The sequence below is a fragment of the Chiloscyllium punctatum genome, chromosome 17, assembly GCF_047496795.1.
Source record: "Chiloscyllium punctatum isolate Juve2018m chromosome 17, sChiPun1.3, whole genome shotgun sequence".
NCBI classification, from domain to species: Eukaryota; Metazoa; Chordata; class Chondrichthyes; order Orectolobiformes; family Hemiscylliidae; genus Chiloscyllium; species Chiloscyllium punctatum.
The window spans coordinates 101828616-101852282 of record NC_092755.1 but is presented as its reverse complement, the minus strand read 5'-3'; the positions used below and the strand labels follow the sequence as shown (position 1 = coordinate 101852282).

Here is a 23667-nt window from a genome sequence, read left to right as displayed (position 1 = left end):
GAAAATTTAACAGGATATTAGATTATTTAACTACTAAACAGCAACTGTTACAATACAGTAACATCCCATAAACACACCCTTGGAAAAGGCTAATTCAGTAAAATAGATTGTCCTGCATGTCTAAAACCTAAGCTTTTAGCTGTGACAGAGAGGAGAATAATAGCTTCCACATCCAGCTTCAAGACAGCATCAACTAACGAATGTTAACTTTTAAGCCTTGTTCTGTGGCTACTTGACTACACTCCTTCATGTTGCTTCTATTGTTCCAACATTTAAAAAAAGCCCAAAGCCTCTCAGGCTCATTACATTATTGGCTTGGAACAGACTGCTGTGTACTTCGGTCTCGATATCTCAGTTTTTAAAAAAAAGTACAAAATGCACCTTATAAAGTCGTAGTATCACTAGATAAGGTCATATATTATCCCTAATCCTGTTAGCCTTCATCTTGTGTCTCAACCTGAAATGTGGCACCTTTATCAAATATGCCACATTCATTTTTATCTGTGGTACTGTGGGCCAATGGGCTGAGGAATGGCAGATGGAGTTTACATCTGATAAATGTAAGGTGCTGCATTTTGGAAAGGCAAATCAGGGCAGGAGTTATACACTTAATGGGAAGGTCCTGGGGAGTCTTGCTGAACAAAAGGACCTTAAAGTACAGGTTCATAGTTCCTTGCAAATGGAGTCACATCTAGATAGGTTAGTGAAGGTGGTGTTTGGTATGCTTTCTTTTATTGGTCAGAGCATGGAATATAGGAGTTGGGTAGTCATGTTGTAGCTGTACAACATGTTAGGTCACATTTGGAAAATTCTATGCAATTCTGGTCTCCCTGTTATTGGAAGGATGTTGTGAAACTTAAAACGGTTCAGAAAAAATTTACAAGGATATTGCCAAGGGTTGGAAGATTTGAGATATAGGGAGAAACTGAATAGGCTGGGGCTATTTTCCCTGGAACATTGGAGGCTGAGGGGTGACCTCAGAGGTTTATAAAATCATGAGAGGCATGGATAGAGTAAATAGACAGGGTCTTTTCCCTGGGTTGAGAGTCCAGAACTAGAGGGCATAGGTTTCGCGTGAGAGGGAAAAGGTTGAAAAGAGTCCTAAGGGACAACCTTTTCAAGCAAAACATGGTACATGTATGGAATGAGTTGCCAGGGGAAGTGGAGGTTGGTACAATTACAGCATTTAAAAGGCATCTGAATGAGTGCATGAATAGGAATGGTTTAGAGGGACATGGGCCAAGTGCTGGCAAATGGGACTAGATTCCTTTAGGATATTTAGTTGGCATGGATGAGTTGAACTGAAGGGTCAGTTCCCACGCTGCACATCTGACTTGATAAACTATATTGATTCTGTCTAATCTAATTATGATTTTAGGAATCACTATTTGGTATTCGGCTAGGAAACGGTTTCAATTTTCTGAATGATTGAGAAAGGAAGAGAAAGAATGAAAATAATATATAGCAAAAAAAAATCTTTTTATGTAAGACCCCATTTGTAGAATAATGATGGGTATAGACAGAGTTAATGGTAGTTGTCTTTTCCCTAGGTTGGGGAATTTCAAAACCAGGGGACACAGTTTTAAGGTGAGCGGAGAGAAATTTTAAAAAAGATATGGGCAATTTTTTTACACCGAAGATGATTCACATGTGGAATTAACTTTCTGAAGAAGTGGTAGATGTGAGTACAAGTACAGCATTTAAAAGACATTTTGGTAAATACATGAATAGGAACAGTTTGGAGGGGTATGGGCCAGGAGCAGGCAGGTGGGACTAGTTTAGTTTGGGATTATGTTCAGCATGGACTGATTTGGACTGGAGGGTCTGATTCCTTGCTTGTATGATTCTGTGACTCTAAGACTGTGTGTAGGAGACCAGACTCATTAGTTTAGTTTAGTGTTACATTATACCTTTTGCTAAAATGCATTGCATTTAGAGAATGCAATTAAATGGAATGGAATTTCAAAATAAGGCAAATGAAATGAAAATAAACTGGGCCAAATCATGCTGAAACAGGGCATCTTGTGATGTATTCATTAGACTATATTAGGGTTTTTTTTAAAAATTAGATTACTTACAGTGTGGAAACAGGCCCTTCGGCCCAACAAGTCCACACCGACCCGCCGAAGCCTAACCCACCCATACCCCTACATTTACCCCTTACCTAACACCTACGGGCAATTTAGCATGGCCAATTCACCTGACCTGCACATCTTTGGACTGTGGGAGGAAACCGGAGCACCCAGAGGAAACCCACACAGACACAGGGAGAACGTGCAAACTCCACACAGTCAGTCGCCTGAGGCGGGAATTGAACCCAGGTCTCTGGCGCTGTGAGGCAGCAGTGCTAACTACTGTGCCACCGTGCCGCCCACTATTTGTGCTGGAGCTTGTTAGAAATGAGAAATTAATAGGTCCATCTCCTTGACCAATGAAGATTAAGGATAAAGAAGGCGGAGGTTGAATTAGAATAGAAGAGGTACAAAGAAATTACGAGATCCAGGAAAAAGTTGCTTAAGATTCTGACGCATGCTGGAATGAGTGTGAATGGTTAAAATTGTTCCCCTTCAGAGGCAGAAAGATTGAAATTCAATCAACAGTTATCACACAGTAAACTCTTAATTACCTAATTTAACTTTCTATGATGAGTTTAATGGACAATTAATGTTACATTTAGCAAGATCTTCAATCGAACAGAAGTGCGAAGGCCTGGATGTATTTGTGCAAAACAAACAGTAGAGTAACGTAAATCAACTTTGCAAATTCCAGGCTTTCAAATTCATAGTACATCTTATAATCCTCTGTAGGGCCTGGTGAATTTACACATAATTTCACACCATTACTTTTAATTAAGACCAGCCTCAATTTAACTGCTTTTTTTGGCACCTCCACGATCCTTGAAATCCTTGAAGTTGTAACATTAATGCCAGAAATATTACAGGGGATTCGGACTACTTCCCTGAAATGAGGAAGAATCAGTAGGGAAAGTAGATTCAAAATATATTTACAGTCTGCTGATGGTCTTTCATTAATGCAAGTAGTGATGAGCATCAAATGTTACCTGTGCAGGCAATGCTGACATCCCAGGAATGGATTTTAAAAAGAATGAATGTATATACCTTTGACAAACAGAGGTAAAAATTGATCTGTTTATAATATTTATATGATGTTTGCTGTCCCTCTTAAAAATTTCAAAATTTGTCTCACTTGCTTCAGGAAGGCTGTTCAGATCTCCTGTTTCTAGTTGGTTACCTGTAACTCAAATTTCCAAAGTCTGCAGAATTGAAACCTAAAGCCTTTTTTTTCTAACTTAGTTGTATTCTGACCAAAAATTGGTTTATAAACTGTTCATTTAGTCTATTTATGCATTAAATCTGTTTGATTTCTTGTTGTAATTAACAACCTTTGTGTAAATAATGGCTCACAGCTGTGTAACTTTGTATTCGGCACAAGTGTTTAAAAAAGCATTAATATTGTTGGACATGATGTTGGACTGGGGTGGACAAATTTAAAAATCGCACAACACCAGGTTATAGTCCAACAGGTTTACAGTATTTAGAAGCACTCCGAAAGCACCTGTTGGGCTATAACGTGGTGTTGTGATTTTTAACTACTGTTGGACATGTGTATTTGTCATGTGGGTGTTTGTAGTTAGATTTACATTTTATTGTCACATGTACTCAAGTGCAGGGATACTAACAGCTCTAACTAAGTATGAAATATTGTCTTGAAATACAACTTCAAAGAAAAAAATTGATACCTACAAGGTTAAAGCTAGAGTCTGATTCAAGATTTCTGGATTTTTATTCAAATGCTGTTTAATTTACCAGACAAAAGGTTCAGTTTTGCCCTTGGTTGAGGGATTTGATATTCTAATAAGTAAAGCTTCGTGATGCTAAAACCATGTTTTAAAAGTTAGGAATTATGCATATAATATACAGATTATTGTTGCATTTCTTGTATATTTAACATCCCCAAAAACATCCATTAAAACGCTGTGTTAAATTACTTATGCACATCTCAAAGAGAAGGAAATGATTATTTATGGGACCTATTTGTAGGCGGCACAGTGGTTAGCACTGCTGCCTCACAGTGCCAGAGACCCAGGTTCAATTCCCGCCTCAGGCGACAGACTGTGTGGAGTTTGCACATTCTCCCCGTGTCTGCGTGGGTTTCCTCCGAGTGCTCCAGTTTCCTCCCACAGTCCAAAGATGTGCAGGTCAGGTGAATTGGCCATGCTTAAATTGTCTGTAGTGTTAGGTAAGGGGTAAATTTAGGGGTATGGGTGGTTTGCGCTTCGGCGGGTCGGTGTGGACTTGTTGGGCTGAAGGGCCTGCTTCCATACTGTAAAGTAATCTAATCTAATCTATTAAATTGGTGTTAGAAAAGTGATGAGAACCTGAATTTGTTAAATTTAACTACTACTTCTGCAAAGACAGCTTGATTTTGCAAATAGTGAAGATAATTATCACATGACTATTGACTTCGACCTTCCAGTCCTGGGTAGAACAATTGACAACACAATACTGCCACTGGTCACACTCCATTGCAATTCCTTACACTCCAGCCCAGGTTGTATCTTATTCTTGAAGGTTGTCCCTAAATATACTCCTCCAGGTCTTTTTACACTGGTCCTGTCTCTTTCCATCTGGTGGTGTCCATTCTACTGTTACTCTGACCAGTCATATGGAGGCAGATTGTGTGTTTTGATAATCTGTCATCCATGTTATGGATAGAAAGTTGCTTTTGTACATTGTTGATGTGGGTTTAAAACTCCTTACCATGTGGCCAGGTAAGGAATAGCATTTATAAATTGAAAGACAACGTTTAAAGATTAGTCTTTTGTGTGGGAGAAAAGATGGGTTTACATTTTGTGACTCTTCGTTTCATTGGAAATCATGTTTTTGAATTTGCTAACAGAAGGTATCAAATGCATAGCAGTTGCTTCAAAGGACCACAAATGATTTTGAATAATCAATATACAAATGTATGTTCCAATAAGATTACAATCAGTTAACACTTGAATTCTGTTGAACGTTAAAATAGAATGCCCAGATTTTGTTGTCAGCTGGGAAGATGCACTCACCATTTACCTCAGTGGCAGTTCTCTACAGAGTTTTTGTGGGTTCCTCAGTGGAGATTTGCTTTGATCTGGTGTCAAATGCAGCATGATCCACTCCATGTGTGACAAGAGCAAGCAAAAAGCTTCCACCAATCAGATTGAAGAATCCTCAGACATGCAGAGTCTACAAGGGAAGGCGTAAATTCAAAGTCATACAGGGAAAGATGAGTGGGGTTTCAGAAATTGCTAAGAGAAAGCCTAAAATAATTCTAATAGTTTACACGTTCTCTGATTATTTCTTCTTCCTAATTTTATTTTGAAAATCTCTAACATCTGAAGGAGTGAGATTCCATGCATTTATATATTTTCAGTGTCAGAGCGGGTGTTTGGACTAATTATCACTACACTTTTTGAAAGAATTCATTCACTCCTAAATTCACCAGCCTAATGACTTAGACTCATAGAGATGTGCAATACGGGCACTGACCCTTCAGTCCAATTCGTCCATGCTGACCAGATATCCCAACCCAATCTAGTCCCACCTGCTAGCACTCTGCCCTTTTCCCTCAAACTCTTCCTATTAATATACCCATCCAGATGCCTTTTACGTGCAGTATTTGCACTAGCCTCCAACACTTCCTCTGACAGCTCATTCCTCTGTGTGGAAAAAGTTGCCCCTTATTTTCCCCCTCACTCTAAACCTATGTCCTCTAGTTCTGGACTCTCCATCCCAGGGAAAATACTTTGTCTATTTATCCTATCCATGCCCCTCATGATTTTATAAACCTCTCTGAGGTCACCCCCAGCCTCCAACGATTCAGGAAAAACAGCCCTGGCCGATTCAACCTCTCCCTAAAGCTCAAATCCTCCAACCCTGGCAACATCCTTGTAAATCTTTTCTGAACCCTTTCAAGTTTCACAACATCTTTCCAATATGATGGAGACCAGAATTGCATGCAATATTCCAAAAATAGCCAAACCAATGCCCTTTCCAGTCGCAACATGACCTCCCAACTCCTGTACTCAATACTCTGACCAGTAAAGGAAAGCATACCAAATGCCACCTTCACTATTTGTGGGCGGCACGGTGGCACAGTGGTTAGCACTGCTGCCTCACAGCGCCAGAGACCCGGGTTCAATTCCCGCCTGTGTGGAGTTTGCACGTTCTCCCCGTGTCTGCGTGGGTTTCCTCCGGGTGCTCCGGTTTCCTCCCACAGTCCAAACCTGTGCAGGTCAGGTGAATTGGCCATTGTGTTAGGTAAGGGGTAGATGTAGGTCTAGATGTAGATGTAGATGTAGGGGTATGGGTGGGTTACGCTTCGGCGGGGCGGTGCGGACTTGTTGGGCCGAAGGGCCTGTTTCCACACTGTAGGTAATCTAATCTAATCTATCCTATCTACCTGCGACTTCATTTTCAAGGAGCTATGAACCTGCACTCTAAGGTCTCTTTGTTCAGCAACGCCCACTAGGACCTTACCATTAAGTGTATAAGTCCTGCTAAAATTTGCTTTCCCAAAATACAGCACCTCTCATTTATCTAAATTAAACTCCATCTGCTGCCACTCAGCCCATTGGTTGTAATCGGAGGTAACCCTCTTTGCTGTCCACTACACCTCCAGTTTTCGTGTCATCGGCAAACTTACTAACTATACAGCTTATGCTCGCATCCACATCATTTATATGAATGACAAAAAGTAGTGGACCCAGCAACGATCCTTGTGGCACTCCACTGGTCACAGGCCTAGAATGTGAAAACCAGCACTCGACCACCACCCTCTGTTTTCTACCTTTGAGCCAGTTCTGTATCCAAATGGCTAGTTCTCCCTGTATTCCATGAGATCTAACCTTGCTAACTAACCAGTCTCCCATGGGGAACCTTGTCAAGCGCGTTGCTGAAGTCCATATAGATCACATCTACCACTCTGCCCTCATCAAAGCTCTTTGCTACTTCAAAAAAACTGAATCCAGTTAATTAAATATATTCAAGAGGGAGCTGGGCGTAGCCCTTGTGGCTAAAGGGATCAAGAGGTATGGAGAGAAAGTGGGAATGGGATACTGAGATTGCATGATCAGCCATGATCATATTAAATGGGGATGCAGGTTCGAAGGGCTGAATGGCCCACTCCTGCACCTATTTTCATGTTTCTATGTACTGTGGTAAGAGACATTCAAAAGTATGAATTTTGATTTGATTTGAGTCATTTGAAATGACTAAATTGGGAAATGTGCACAAAGGTTTGCAGATACATCAGTCCAGGTTGGTTCTGATATATTTGTCAGCGATCTGGTGGGAACTTACCTCTGGTTAATATCATTGCTATAATCTGGGTGCAAAGTCTATTGAGCACTGTTGCAAATGCACCCTGTGGAGAAGCAAGTTGCTTCTGGCAGTAACCATTGGATTATCATTTTTAGTTCCTCATAAGAGTAACAAAAAGATGGGGTACTGGGCTAATGGTCGGATACTTGGTAGTGTGGAAGAGCAAAGGGATCTTGGTGTCCATACGCAGATCTCTGAAAGTTGCTACCCAGGTAAATAGTGCAGTGAAGAAGGCATATGGCGTACTGGCTTTTATTGGTAGAGGAATTGAGTTCCGGAGTCCTGAGGTCATGCTGCAGTTGTATAAGACTCTGGTGCGCCCGCATCTGGAATATTGTGTGCAGTTTTGGTCGCCATACTATAGGAAGGATTGGAAGCACTGGAACGGGTGCAGAGGAAGTTTACCAGGATGTTGCCTGGTATGGTAGGAAGATCCTATGAGGAAAGGCTGAGGCACTTGGGGTTGTTTTCATTGGAGAAAAGAAGGTTTAGGGGTGATTTGATAGAGGTATACAAGATGATTAGGGGGTTAGATAGGGTTGACCATGAGAACCTTTTTCCAGGTATGGAGTCAGCTATTACAAGGGGGCATAGCTTTAAATTAAGGGGGGGGTAGATATAGGACTGATGTTAGGGGTAGGTTCTTCACTCAGCGAGTCGTAAGTTCATGGAATGCCCTGCCAGTAGCAGTGGTGGACTCTCCCTCTTTATGGGTATTTAAGCGGGCATTGGATAGGTATATGGAGGATAGTGGGTTAGTGTAGGTTAGGTGGGCTTTGATCGGCGCAACATCGAGGGCCGAAGGGCCTGTACTGCGCTGTATTCTTCTATGTTCTATGTTCTATACAGGTGATACAGAAGTTGCTGTCAGCTTTTAACTTTTATGATGATGAGTGCTGTACTGTTAATCATGTCACAATCCCTAGGTTGTTCATTTTTGTAAAGGTTGAATGGTTGTTATTTATTGACAATAACAGTGACAAGGGGGTTTACTACTCCGTATTTCAGTAATTACCAAGCAGCGTCATCGAAAATACTGAGGCCAGGGTGACATTTTACACACTTTTACTGATGTGGTTTAACTCCGGATTGTGCAATCCCACAAATAGTTTGTCCCCCACAGCAATTATACCAACAGTGTTGCTGCTGTTAGGCAACCCAATTGCCTATGGGTAGTTGAGGCCCTTTAGGCAACTAATACTAACTTGAGAGTCCCATGCTGTTTCTGCATTTAACCAGTGGGAGGGGAGAAGCCCATGCCAATTGCCCTTACTGGCAAGTTTCTCTGTACAAACATGAGGATTCTTCCCTAGTCACACCCCTGCTCACATCAGGGAGCCCCCAGCAAGTTTTTACACCCCTCGCTCTCTGGCCTCAAAACACGGCAGCTCTGAGGTAGTGAATGATAAATCCTGACTCCGTCTTTTAGTGGCTAATTGTATTCTTAACGGGCTCTCCAAGCGCAATCGTTAAAGCTGGGAGAATAGGGATTCTGATGCCTCGTGTCTTAACCCCCTGATTACTGAATTATTCCAGAATGCCAGAGCGGTAGGAGCTTTATAGCAATGGGTATTAGCAAGTGGTAAAAATGTGGTGTGATTTGAAACATCAAGTTATTTTCCTTGTGATTTACATTCAAGGAAACAAGTAACTCTTCTCTTTGTTTCCTTGGAGATAATTTTCTGTATAATACAAACATTTATTTGCGTTTTCCCAATGTTCAAAAAGCACATTCATCAAAAGGGCTGCAATAGTTCATTATCTTCTTCAAAACCATTATCTTGCAGAGGAAACACCTGCCTTCTGTTATAATTTCAAATCTTTTATTTTGGACTGGAGTTGCCAAAGTTTAACTTTTCTTTTTGTATCTAATTAGTATTTAGACCTGTTGACTTCTGCTCACAGTTCCCTTGAGCACCATTAAACTCTGCAGGTGTTACTTCTTAATTGCAGCCCTATTAACTTCAAAGCTTATAGAAAGTTGCCTAGTTAACATTTTTCAATCTCTGTCTTGACCACATTTTTTTCCCTTGGCTAAAATAAGTTTGCCAGCAAAATAGTCAAAGTCTTTTGATGCCTATGATTGTCATGTTTCGTTGGCTGAAAGTAATATTCTCTTTCTCCCAAAACAGGTAGTTGATGCTGCCAGAAAGGCAAATGCTCATGATTTCATTGTATCATTTGAGGTAAGTAACGGTTACATTTAATAATATCAATATCTTGCGATGAATCCAGTTTTAACATATGGATCAGTAAGCTTTCTGTGAAGTGATATTTGACTGAATTTTCCCATTTTTATTTGTGCTTTGTTGAGTGAGATTCATGGTGTCTGATCTGCTGTGGCTCAAGGCAACGTTTTTCTCAAAACTTTTATTATTTATGTCATTATGCATCCAGCTCAAAGACACTAATCTCATGGAACTATACTGAAGAAGAGGCAGAATTGCTTGCTTTTGATGGGATCTTTGGTCTTTCATGTTTAAACCCCAGCTACATGCAATGTCAGATGCTGCACACCAGTAAATACCTCTTTGGATTTGTAGGATCCATGTTGGACCTTAAGATGAATCACTGGCATAAGATTTCAGGATAGCTGTGACTTTGACAGCCACTGGGATAGAATTGCCATGAGTTCTTCTGAGTGCAAGATGCTCCAGCAGATGGCACAGTTCAGTGACGATGGCCCAGGACGCACTTAATCTATGCCTGCATGTTTTTCGAGAGCTGTAGAGAATGACAGCAAGGTCTGTAAACACAGGATCATGTACTTCTCGCCCACTTCCTTGGGGGATCTTCACCTGATGTTTCTCTCTCTGGAAACTGTGCGGCAGCTGCTGGAGGTTGCTTTATTTGTAATTGTCCCCTCCTTCCATGGTATCTTTGGAGTTGAAGCAGTACTACAAAGACTCCATGCCCCTGTAAGATGCATGAGCTGATACTTTATAGAAAATATTGGAAATAGTCACCTTTTCATTAACAGTACTTCTGAATGCTCACAGCAGTCACAAGTGTCAGTCATAAGAAGAGTTGCCTTGGGGACAGCAGGAGGATCCCAGCATCTGGGAGCTTGGTAGGCTATAGCAGAGGGATTATTGGCAGTAACCGTAACTGTCGCCTCTGCACGGAAGCATAGAAGATAAGGTGGGCATCATTAATGTGTAATATTGAGGTTTAGAGAACAGGGAGGATGTTTGGAGGTGAGATTTGATGTGATGGCTCTCCACATTCGGTGTTAGACAGACATGGGCTGTCAGGATACTGCGGGTAAAAGGGGACATCAAGGCTCTGAAGGGGTTCTTGGCAGCTAGCTGGATTTTGGTGCTGAAGGTGCCCACAGTGAACTGTTACCTGCCATCACTTTGTTTTTTTAGATGTGAAATGCAACCAAGATAGACCGAGTCAGTATCTCTTTGGTGGACAAAAGTCCAGAACCCTCGTCTGCTGGAGATCACGATATTGAAAGGGCAAGAAATAAAGCAAATTCTAGCAACATTTCATTTGAACAGATTTCTTTGCAGTATTCGCAGAATGAGCATGCTCCAGCTTCCCATGTTGCTCGAAGGCAAATTATACCAAACCATTGGTGTCAGCTAAACTAATATTGTCATCTTAGAAATTAGCTGAATTCTGAGCAGAAGTGCCCCAACAATTGTGGAACGTCCAAGGGTTCTGTGGGATGAGGAAACAACACCGCATCATAATTCATGTAAATGTGACAATGGACTGTAATAATGCAATGGAGATGGGATGGAGTGCAGCAGGCACTGCCTTTTGGATGTAATGTGTTGATCACTTGGCTAGCGTGAGACATGCACCAACCTGGTGCACATCCTGCAACAAGGTCCTTGGTGGAAAAAGCCATCAGCGGAATGTGTGGTTCCACGGCTTGGTGCAGTCTGGGGGCAAGAGAGTGGTGCAAACCCAGTACAGTCTGGAGTGTGCACTGCAGCATATTTTCATCCTATGTTCTGTATAATTAGAGCAGGCAACAAGTTGATGTGATCGATGCTGGGGAGCTAGATGAATGGGAGCACTCATCCGAGGAGAAGGATGAGAACATTGAGCTGGAGGAAACTCTCCCGGAGGATAACAGAGCACAGCTGCACCACTCAATACGACTGCATGCAGAAGACTACCATGGACTGTCAAGCTCATGAAGCTAACGTTTGGTTTGCATTCTGGGTGGAAACTGCAGCCTGTATTTGTTTCTTTGTTTCCCCTTTTGCTGGCTGTCAGTAACAGCTCACATTTGGACTTGTCCGATTGCTTACCTGTATTTGATGTTGCCCTACTGAACAGTGATTGGATGCAAGTCACACCTGAGCATTGGGGAAACAGTAGTTGGGCATCAGAGGTGGTCTATAGATAGCTGAGGACTTGTAAAGTGTGTGGCCTAGTGATTAAATAGTGACAAGGATAAGATAATGAGGGTGTACGTGTGATTGAGCACCAGCATCGGGGAGCATGGCTTTGTGGCTCCTTTGCCATTATGCTGCTGGTGATGGGCAATGATGGATTGCCTCAGGTGCACAATGGCCTCTCAAAGGTTGAGCAGGCGCAATGGATGCTGATCTTTTGGCAGATATCTGCTGAGTAGCAAGTTTTTCTTGGAATAGCACATGATAAGATGGGTCTAGAGTTGGACATGAGGAATGCTATAGAGGTGAGATGGGCAGTTAATGAGGTGAATTTAGTAATATAGTCACAAATCTTGCTGGGTCTTATTGCAAGCTTCTCTATTTTTAAAGAAAATGCAACTCTCACTTAACCAGAAAAACTAAGATTCCCCCAAAATCCTGCTAAGTAATATATATATAGGTAGGAATGTATGTAGGAATGGCAGAATTTTGGCATAGAATGTGGCAATGTGAGAATATCCACTAAGACAGGAAGAATAGAAAAGCTGAACATTATTTACATGGATTCAGCTGTCCTTGTACACGAAGCATGAAGGTGCAGCAAATAATTATTGATCATGAAATATGTATTGAAAATAATGGGTTGTTGACCATTATTACAAGGGAGGTGATTAGGGAAGCCTTGTTACAATTGCACAGAGCAATTTATTGAGGTTTGGAACTCCTTGCTTCAAGAGGAATATACTTGGATTGGAAATGGTTCAGAAAACATTCTCCATGCTGAGTGGCTGAAATGAAGGGATGGATAATGTTGGGTTTATACCTTTTCTCGAATTCAGAAAAATAAGTGATCTCTTGAAAGATTCTGATTCTTGACAGGGAAGATACAAAGAGGATTTTTTTTTTCTGTCCTATGGGGAGCTCAGAACTAGGTAGCACAGTTTGAATCTTGGGGGGAGAGGAGAATGTATTCATTCAGAGGGTTGTTTGTCTTTGAAATTCTTTTCCACAGAGAGCAGTACAGGCTGGCTCATTGAGTATATTAAAGCCTGATTTAGATGGAGTTTTATTTGACAGAAGAGTCCAGGATTATGGGGGAAGACAAGAGAGTGGAGTTGAGGCCATAATTAGATCAGTCACAATTTAATGAATGGCAGAGTAGGTTCCATGAGTTGAATAGCCTACTCCTAATTCTTATCATCTTGCTAAATTTGCATTTGAGATCAGTTTGGAATATGAACACAATTGTTTATAAGATTGTAGTCATATAGAAGCTTGTGTTTATTATTTTCTTAATTGAATGTGATTGGAACGAAAATTGGATTTGAAGGGTAAGATTTTATTTAGTAGAACTTGTCTAAAATAAATTAGAAAAAGGAAAAACACAAAGTTAAATTCTTAACCACAAAGTTAAATTCTTAAATTCTTAAGAATAAGATTGTTTCAGACAACTTTCAATCACTTAATGGTCTATTTTGGCATATGTTGTAGATGCAAGATTTTCTGTTATTTAAGATGCAATATATTTCAGTTAATTTTTTTCTTTATTCACTGATGGGATATAGGCGTCACTGGGTAGCCAGCATTTATTGCTTTCCTTGGTTGCCTTTTTGAGAAAGTGATGAGCTATCACCTTGAACTGTTGCAGATTGACCCACAATGTAATAAATCTTTGAGACATATGGATTTTCCAATAGTGTCAATAGTAATTCTACTTATTACCTCTTTTATTGGAAATTTAATGGTGTGCATGTGTGTGAGAGAGAGAAATGAGGGTTGTTTCTTTAGATTACAATCATGTGGACTTAGATAACTTTCATGTTTCTCAGAGAAATGCCTGATATATTATAACTAATACTTAAGTATTGGAATACAATACTTTTGGGGCAACACTTTTGGCAAGATATTATTAAAGGCTAATCCTTACTGAAATATGAATTCTCTTTTCAAAACAGAATTTGGTGCCTTTCAAACCTAATTTCATTTTTCATTTTAAAAAAATGTCTTAAAGTCTAGAAATAGTGTCTTCTCCTAATCTTGTCAGTTTTAATCTCATTTTGTCTACCTCTGATTTTGATTTGGGAGTATGGACATTTTAAAATTTTCATTGATTATTAATATGTACAGTTAACTATAAACTGCATGCATGGCATGACCTTAAGTTAGCCACCATAATTATAGTAAAGTGTACCTTTTTGAGGTTGTAATCAGATCGGTTATTGTTTGCCATTTCAGCAAAAAGGCTTTAAGATTCACACCTATAATCTATCCAATGGGCTTTGAGGTTTGTCAAGGAAAACTGCGCTTTAAGTTGAAATTTGCACTGCCCATTTGAATTATTAGCTACTATATAATTTGCTGATAAAACAGGTTGCCATCCTTTGCTGTCTTCTCCATCCTCTCATCAAAAAAGAGAGACTTTCACAGATTTCCTTATCACTAAGATTACTACCTTTTCTTAGTTCACATCGTAAAATTTATTTCAAAGTTCCCCTTGCACTCAATCTTAGCTTGCTTTGTCTACTTTTTCTCCAGTTTCCCTTCATATCCTGCCTAAATACATCTTGTCTGAGATCAACTTGCCAGTGCCTGGATCCTATTTCTGTTAAACTATTGACCTTCCACCTTTCCTTCTGATGTCCCTTGGTTTTAAATCTGCTGTAACAAGTTCCCACCTCAAAAAAAGCCTTTGACTTCATCATTTTTGCAAAGTAATCCTCACTTCCAACTTCCTTTTCTTCCTCCGTTCTTGAATGTGCTGTCATCTCCCAAATTGGAGTCTAGCTTTCCTGGAACTCCATGTTTCAGTTTCCTCTTGTCACAGGCTCAAAAGGACACGTGCCATTGTAATAAATGGCTTGTATGTGACTGTGATGGAGATAATCTGTCCTTTCTCATCCAAGTTGACCTGTGTACAGCCTTTGACACAATGTTTGACACCACTTTACCTTTTTCCGACCAAAAGGTATGTAACTTATTCTGTTGCTTCATTAATTATAGCCAGAGAATCACTTGTAATGTCTTCTGTTCCTGTTCATGCACATTACCTCGAGTGGCCCCCAAATATCTATCCTCGATCCCTTCTATTTCTGATAATTCCAGATTAGAATGCAATCATCATTTCTTTACTGTCACTGACTGAGAATCACAAAAGTGCTCCCCTGATAGCACTGTGGGTGTTCCTACATCAAATGGACTTTAGCAATTCAAGAAGACAACTCATCACTACTTTCCCAAGGCAATTGGGAGTGTGCAATGAATGCTTGTCTAGCTAGTGTGGCAACATCCTGTGAATATTTTATTTTAAATCTCTATACTGATTCTTACACTATAATTGAAAACAGTGTCATTTTTTACATTTGCTGATGACATTCACTTGGATTTCACCATTCTTTATCTAAATTGTCAGATTTTTTTTCAGTACCCAGTACTGGATGAATGGATATTTTATTCAAATAAATATTGGAAGTCCAACTCTGTTCCTGAGCAACCTGTTTGAGTTCTAATTGATTCTTAGATGAGATGCCAATCTGTCAACAGTAGGTACTGCTGATTGCCATTAATAATGATACTTGGCTCTACCCTGCCTCAACTTTGTTGCTGAAACCTTCATCCATGTCTTTTGATATGTACATATTTGTCTACTCCTAAAGGATTTCCCACACTCTACCCTCCATAGACTTCCAAATCTTTGTTACTGATGTTCTAGTTTGTTCCATATCCTGTTCACCCATCTCTCTCTGCTTATAGACCTGTATTGGCTTCTCGTTGAGTGTCCATCAATTCTTTTTAATTTTCACCCTTGTTTTTGTATCTCTCCATGGTTTTAACCCTCCCCATCTCTAATTCTATCCAATATTTGTGCTAACCTGATTCTGGCTTCTTGAAAATCCATGGTATTAATTACAATGATATCCGTAACTGTGTGCCTTCTCCTGCCATGTTCCCGAAGTTCTGGAATCCCTCCCTAAACCTGATACCCAATACCCCTCTTTTTCTTTCAAGCTATTCCTTTAAACCTGGGTCTTCGGCCAAGCTTTAGCGATCATTTTATTTTTTCATGACACTTAATGTGAATACCCAGGCACGTTTTATTTTGGTAAAGATGTGATGTAACAATAACTACTTTGCTATTTTTACCATTTAAAATGAATTTGTGACTATCATCTTTCAGTTATAATCTGTGTGCTGTTCAAGACAAAATTCAACTGGGGAGCAACTTTACACTTGGAAAGTGAATGCAAAATTAGACAAAATAATACATTTTTCATATTTTTATGTAGGCAAATTGTTGTGGAAATAATACTTAATTTCTTGGTTATCTTAAAATCTGGAATGCAAGCGTCATACTCCTTTAACAGCTCACATTTGCTATCAGTGAGTGCTTGTTGTCAAGTTGCTTACATAAAAGTAAAAGCACATTTCATTGTTTATTAAAACACATGATTTACTTAGCTTTGCGTATATGAAATTTTTTTCTCACTTTTTAAGTGAAAGTCTTCATTTAATCAGCTCCTCACAAAGTAATCTCCAGTGGGTATGGGTTATATATGTTCCATTAAAATTCAGATACGTTGACTGTTAAAGAGCAAAATTGATCTCAGTCTGACAGCATGATAGCCATGGGGAGATTTTTAATGATTCTTAACTCTATTCATAAAAATTCTCTTCTATAATCAATCTCTCCACTCTCAAAATTGCCATTGGGTCATGGTAGAAGGGCAAATTATTTAACTAAGTTTTATTTTTTAAACCCGGAGTTGGATGTTCACTGTGGGCACTCAAGTGAAATCTAGATTCTGAACCAGTGCTCAGTATGTGTCACTGTTGTGATGTGATTTTAAAAGTTGAAGGCCTAATTGCCCAATGAATGATTTCAGTGCCCAGTTAGAGATGGTAGTTTATTCTTGGAGGTGCAGTCTGCACCTCGGTGCCAGCAGAAAAGATAAGTGGAAACCATGTTGGGAACTGCCACTGCAATGCTGATTTAAACAATAATCTCCTTGAAAAGTAGGAAATAGTCAGTCTTTGTGCAATAACAAGATAGAACAAATGTTTGTGTTGCTGATGGTTGGCTCCACAGATTTGATTAAAAGATTACTAAAAGTAACGTTATTCAGGCCCCACAGTGGTCCTGACAACATTAAACTGAAGTGCAGAAGATTGATCGGGTTTTTCTGAAACGTCCATAAAAAGTTTCAGCATAAGTAGGTCATTCAACCAATTGAATAGCAGAAAAAACTCAGATCATGGCTGATCTGAAAATCCTCAACTCCAGTTTCCTATCTGAGCCCTTTCACCCTTCATTCCTTTACTGATTAAAAAATTGCACATCTAAGCTTGAATATATTTAATGACCCAGTCTTAACAGCCCTCTGTGGTAAAGAACTCAACAAATTTACTAGATTCTTAGAGAAGTGATCCGTCCCCCCCTCTCTCTTAAATGGCTGATCCTTATTCTGAGATTATGCCTGCTGGTCCTAAATTTTTCCTTAAGGGGAAACCTTTCTTCATCTATGTCAAGGCTGATAAGAATCTTGTATGTTTCAATAAGATTTTTCTCATCCTTCAGAATACTAATGAGTACAAGCCCAACCTATACAACCTGTCCTCTTAAGAAAATCCTTCCATACCCAGAATCAACCTTGTGAAACTACTCTGGGCTATTTCCACTGCCAGTAATATCTTTGCTTAGATCAGAGGATCAGAACTCTTTGCAGTATTACAGTTGTGGTCTTATTAGTGGCTTTGTATAGTTTTAGCAAGACCTCCCTATCTTTATACTCCATTCCCTTTAAAATAGGGTCAGTGGTCCCATTTGTCTTCCTTGATGCATGTTGAACTTGGATGCTAATTTTTGGAGACTCATGCACAGAGACCCAAGTCTCTTTGCACTGCAACGTTCTGTATTCTTTCTTCATTTAAGTACTATTGAGCTGTTGAATGTTTCCTGCTAAAGTGCATATTTTCACATTTTCCAAAGATATTTTGCATATGCTAGGTTTATACCCATTCATCTAACCTGTACATATCCTTCCACAGAGTGTCATCTTTGCCACTTGCTTTCCAACCTATTTTTCTCATCTGCAAACTTGGGATGAACTACATTCAGTTCCGTTTTCTAAGTTAGTATATATTGTAAATAATTGTAACCTCAGGCCTGATCTCTGTGATAATTCACACAAGGGATCTCAAGTTCAACATGGCAATTAAAACCGTCCATCGTAACTGTTGCAAAGCTTTCAACCAGCATGTAGGTGTCAGAGATTGATAAAGTGGATGTAAACAGTCTTGACAAACAGTTTAACTGCCATGATATGCAGCTTTTCTTAAATCTCTTGTTCTTAAAAATGTAAAAGATAAAGTGGCTGCAGGTGTCAATGACCATTTTTTAAAAGTCCCAACCATGGAGTTATGTGGTTGACAGGCCAGCTACTTAGCACTTACCTGAACGGTTTCAGCAGTTTTATTTATTGCCCTTTCCATACGGTGTGTTCATTCTGAATGCTTGAGTTTCAACAGCTACAATTATTTTAGCCAAGAGACAGGAGTTCATAGTCTGACAGCTTAAACTAATAAAGATCTTGGGGATATGGGCAAGCATCAGTCTGTTTTTGTAAGAAGTTGACCAATAAATATTTAAAGGTTTTGCTTTTGTGAATGGGTTTTTTTTATCATGAAGTCCATGTAGCAAGAGTTGTTTTATGTTTATATTCACATGACTCCTGAGGTATGCCATTATAAATGCTGAGTGAGTTGGCATAGACTGGAGATGTGGTGCAGAGGGTTTACTGGGTGTGAGGGATGAAGAGTAGAAGACAAAATCTTCTAAAAGTTGGACTGAATCCAAGTTCCGGAGAAGAGAGGTAGGCTTTCTAATCAGTCTGTCTTGTCACTTGCTGGTCCTGTGTCCTCCTAGCATCTGCTTTTGGGATCAGCAGTCACGACATCATCCTGCACTCACTCCTGTAACCAAAATCTTGCAAACAGGACATTTTGTTTTAAACCAAGACTGGTTCAGCAAGTTATGAAATTTATTACATTAATTCAACTACTTCAGTCAAAATGCAGTCCTCAAAGTCCCCTTTTTTTTGATAAACCGGTGCAAGTAAAATGTTACAAGCACGAAGGTCTTAATATACAATTGATGTGTTAGTTACCACTTGGCAATTGCAAATAGACACATGGGAATTGTTGGATGAAAATAGATCGCACTTCATCCAGTTTGCCTTCTACCATTCTAGTCTGTTATGCAACAGGAATGGAATAAAGGTATTGCATCGTGGACACTCTAAGCTAAAGAGCTCCAAGTGAGCAAATGAATAGCATGCCTGGAAAATCATCAGTAGAGTCCATTGCAAAAATATAATGCATAATGTGGTTTGGGTGTTTACAGATTAAATACTACATCTGCATGTTTACTACAGATTCTATGATCTTGGATCACTTTATTAAATTTCAGTACAGGTACTGGTCCAAAGCCCATGCTTGCTGTGTTAGTTCCAGCCAAGAAGTAGCTTGTTTTTAAGACAGGCTTGAGCTGGAATTTTACTTCCCAGAGTGTCTCTTCACATGCCTATTTGTACACCTGCATCCCTTGGCAAGTGTGTGGGTGAGTGCTTCTTTGCTGTCTACATCTAAATGAATGCCAAGTTTAAAAATTGCATGGAGGTCCAATTGTCTCATGCTCCCTGCAGTGATGAACCTAAGACATCCATCAGGCTACTTCAATTGCTTCTCTCCAGAGTCATGAGAGATATTGATTCTGGATTTATTCAGGTGTCAGCCTTGGCTCAGTTGTTGCATTTGCACCTCTGAGTCAGAAGGTGATGAGCTCATTCTTCACTGAAGGGAATAATTATGGAGCCTGGAATCTAGCCAGCTAAAAGGTAAGATTGTTTAAAATGCCCAACTCAGGAGAGCAACAAATTTGAGGGAAGGCAGAGGGAGATAACAGAAAAATATCACAATACTATAACTTCTATTTTAAAAATTGGACTTCTAGTTATTAATTTAAAAAGTTCACACCAAGATTTTATGTTTTAAACAATCTTTTTTCTATGTAAATATTATAACAACACTCTATTTAGTAAATGCGTCTTACTGAATCCTAGAATCTTTAACCACTTCCTGTACGGTTTTTAATTCTATCCAAGTGTAGCTCCTATACTTTCAAGGATTTTGAGGGTTACTTTACACTTGGGACCAACCAAGATGTTCCACAAATCTCAGGAATTCACACTGAATTTCCTCAGTTGTTTTGTCTGGCATATAGACATTCATCTCTGCAAAGATACAGTCATTCTTTTCTTCTAGCTTTATTGGGACATCTGACATGTTTAATTTATCATGAATTTGGACTTTTGTCTTTAAGCATTGAACTTGCTCACACTTTTTATTGACTCTAGATCAGGACCATCCCTAGTCCCTAATGGCCTCCATGCTCCTGTATCTGGCTGCCAGGAATACAACCTGCTCAGTCTTCTGAATTGACTTCCATTCCATTGTTTAAAAAAAACACATGGAGCAAAGCAACATGGAATGTTTGGAATCTCCCAGATAGAAATTCAAGACAATCATTCACAATTCCAAAAACTACCCTCTGATTTGAAAATTATAGGAATATTTTAAGATCTTTGTTTACCCTTCTCTTTGAAAACTTTCTGTTGCTCTTGGACCCATGTTAATAATTTAAACTGTTTGTGAAGATGGTTGTAGGCATTTTGTCTCTTTCAAGACAAGGTAAAAAGCGACCTGTTATTACCTGTTTTCAAATCTCTAATTCCTGGAATAAACACGGACGAGCTTTGAGTTTCAATTACCTGTGTCTTTGTTCACCAGTTTCTCGAATGAAGTTTTTTTCATTTACTTTGCATTGTAAAATTCAGTTTCGAAACCAAATGTTTTATTCATAAAACATTCATAACAATATAAGGTGGTGTAGGCTAACAAGGAATTCAAGGAAGTAGTTGGAAATGGCCTTTTCTTCTGCAGAGACCATGGGAGTAAAAACAACTGAGAGATGGAACAGTCAATGGAATAGTTAAGAGTGAGTAGGAAAGTTTGTTAGAGGGAATAGGATAAGAGTTAAGTAAGCTTTGAGAGAGGGCAAGGTATCTACGATTAAGATTAGAATTGTTCATTGTAGAGTTTGAAGGAGGAAAAGAAGCATCATCATTGATTGAGGTGTGTTTCTAATCCTGTATATCCTCTAGATCTCCAGAAACGCCCACTCCAACACAATAACATAACCTAGTTCCACTACTGTTTCAGCTTATCTGCTGCTGAAATACTCACCTAGGCCTTTTGTTATCTCCAGCCTCAACTATTTCAGAGGATTGAGACTGTACAGACAATAATTAGCATTAGATTGTCCAGTGAGCTTTGATTTAAATATAATAATGTTGAGTGTGTTTGCTCATTGGTGTTTTTGAGTTTGAAAAGAAAAATCAATTCCAATGAGCATGGACCAGAGATCTATTGCCAAAATAGAGAAATGAAAGGTTAGAGAGATGTGGTGGAATAGGCCCAGGTGGTGTGAAAAGGTGTGCAATGATATCAGAAGCCAAAGATAATAAAAATGTTTGTTTGTTTGTTTGTTTGTTTATAGAGGCAAACATTTTTCTTGTGTTCTGTGCCCAAGTAAAATTGGTACTGGAAGAATCATTGCAGATGAGGGAGTAATTGTGAAAATCTTAAATGTGCCTTAGTCTTTCTAAGTCTTGTAGGGAATGCAAGTTTTGGCTTGAAATATGAAATGTGTTCACAATGAAAGAGCTATGGTTCTGGTTAGAGGGAATTATCTATGTCAGGAATAATTGAAGGAAGATAAGAGGTAGAACCTAAAAGGTACAAGTTAGTACCTGCTGGTTAGACTTCACAATCATGAAAAAAAAATGTCTTTGAAGAATCTAGCATGAGTTTTGTGGTTGAGGACGAAATTTGAACAAGCTGTGATGGGTACGAATGGAATATTAATGATGTCGGTTGGGCATTTTAAATTTTATGGGTTGTTGTTTAAAAGGAATTTCAAGCAATACTTGGAGAATATGACCAAGCCACCCATTGTTCGGAGCACAGCAGTTTCTTTTCTTAAACAAAGTCTTCACAGAAAATTTTCACCGAACATCTCTAGACTTTGGGAGATTTTTATCAAGATGTCCTTGCAAAAAGGTGTATGATTAATATTAATACAAAAATAAACTAGTTAATGTGAAATATACCAAAAATATACATTGTTATGCCAATGGAGACCGATATGAAAACTTTGCATTCTGTCATTTGAAAGAGTTTTAGGTCTCTGAGTGTTATTTACTTAAAAGGCACAAAGAAAGAAGGGGGGTTAGTATTTTATCATTACATTGTCTATAGTTAACCATTAGCTTGCCAGAAAAGATATGTAAAGCATTTTCTGAGAAACAAAAAGAGGCATCCTATTTGACTGAGGTGAGCTTCTAACCCTGCATATTCTTGATCTCCAGGAACACCTACTCCAACACTGTAACATCCTCCACTGCTGCTTCAGCTTATCTGCTGAAACCGTCTTCCTTTGTTATCTCCTTCAACTATTTCATAGGATTGGGGTCCTACAAAGAATAATTGTTCTCACTGAACATTAGCTAGGTTAGAACTAATTTACATAGCCTGTTTTTTTTCGCTAGTATACTTTTTATTTAATCCTTATAGATGAGCAGTAGTCTAAATTGAATTAGTCTTCTCTGCTTTCAAACCTTTCATCCCCTTTTCTTTAACAGCCCATTAAACGTTGACATGCTTGAATCCCAAGTTCTTGTCATTTCATTCCACATCCTTTAAGTTATGTTTTATGCAAACAATAATGGGCCAGTCCTGAGGACTGTCCTACAGATTGTCACTCCAGCCCATTTTTTTTTGTGGAAGAAGGTAGCTCCACTGGGAGAAGGCTCCATTCAAAACTCTGAGGTTCCTTCGGTGGGAGCTGGGGCATGTGCATTTGGGGGTCTCGGGTAAGTAAAGGGTCTGTTGAATAGTTGTTCAGGAGTTAGACTATACATTTAATAATCCAACTTTTCCTGAGCAACTATTTTACTTAATTTCATCAAGAACCCTCCAAACACTGATTTAAATCTTTTGGAGGGTTCCAGTGCAGTGGAATTCACCAGTGGAAAGATCAATTTCCTGGGTCGTTCCTTCAGAATGTGCTACTATGGAAATTCCACAGGGTCCCCATTTGCAAATTCCACCCATGCTGGAAGAACAGCTGACTGACCAGCAGAAGATCCAGTCAATATTTCTCTTCTCAGCATGTCTGATGATTTTTAACTTGATCTTGGATTGATATTCCCTTATTTTAGATCACTTAAACACTGCAATCAGTGTGATTCTATCTACTTTACCCTATCCCTCCATAATTTTGAATGCTTCTACAAAATTGCCGCAAACTCTTCAGTATTGACAAAAACACCTCCCATTTTGGCATGCAACAAACAAAAAACATAAGAATTTTGTCTTTGAAATAGGATAGTGTTCGTCATTTTATAATTATTGTCCATTCAGTTTTGGGTAATGACCTCAAAATCATTCTTTTTGCCTTCATAATACCATGTACAGCATTCTTTCTTTATTCTTCTAGTGATCATCTATTTTGCCTTTTAGATTCCAGACAAAATGAATAACAAATGGAAACCATGTTTGTTGTTTAAGTACCTACTGGTTAAAAGCAAAACATATCCATTGTTATTAAATGAATACCAGGCAGGTTGAAACAAACCACATTGAACACTCAAACTTCTGTCCAACAGGCTAAGTGTAACAAAGAAAATTAAGTATAGTTTTTTAATGTTCACTAGAATTTTTCTGCCACTTGTATGATTTGTAACTAAGTTGATTCATCTTTGTATTCCTTTGCTGAATTTTATCACAAATAAAAAATGTTGGTACAGCGTTAC

The 23667-nt window shown here is 39.1% G+C and overlaps 1 protein-coding gene across 1 annotated transcript in view; it reads left to right on the top strand.

Annotated features, from left to right (window-relative positions):
* LOC140488188 (ABC transporter B family member 1-like) overlaps positions 1-23667 on the top strand; it is a 191611-nt gene that overhangs the window by 126514 nt on the left and 41430 nt on the right. Inside the window, exon 17 of the mRNA XM_072588074.1 lies at positions 9515-9568. Within this exon, the coding sequence (XP_072444175.1) occupies positions 9515-9568 (54 nt within the window). The remainder of the gene's footprint in view (positions 1-9514; positions 9569-23667) is intronic.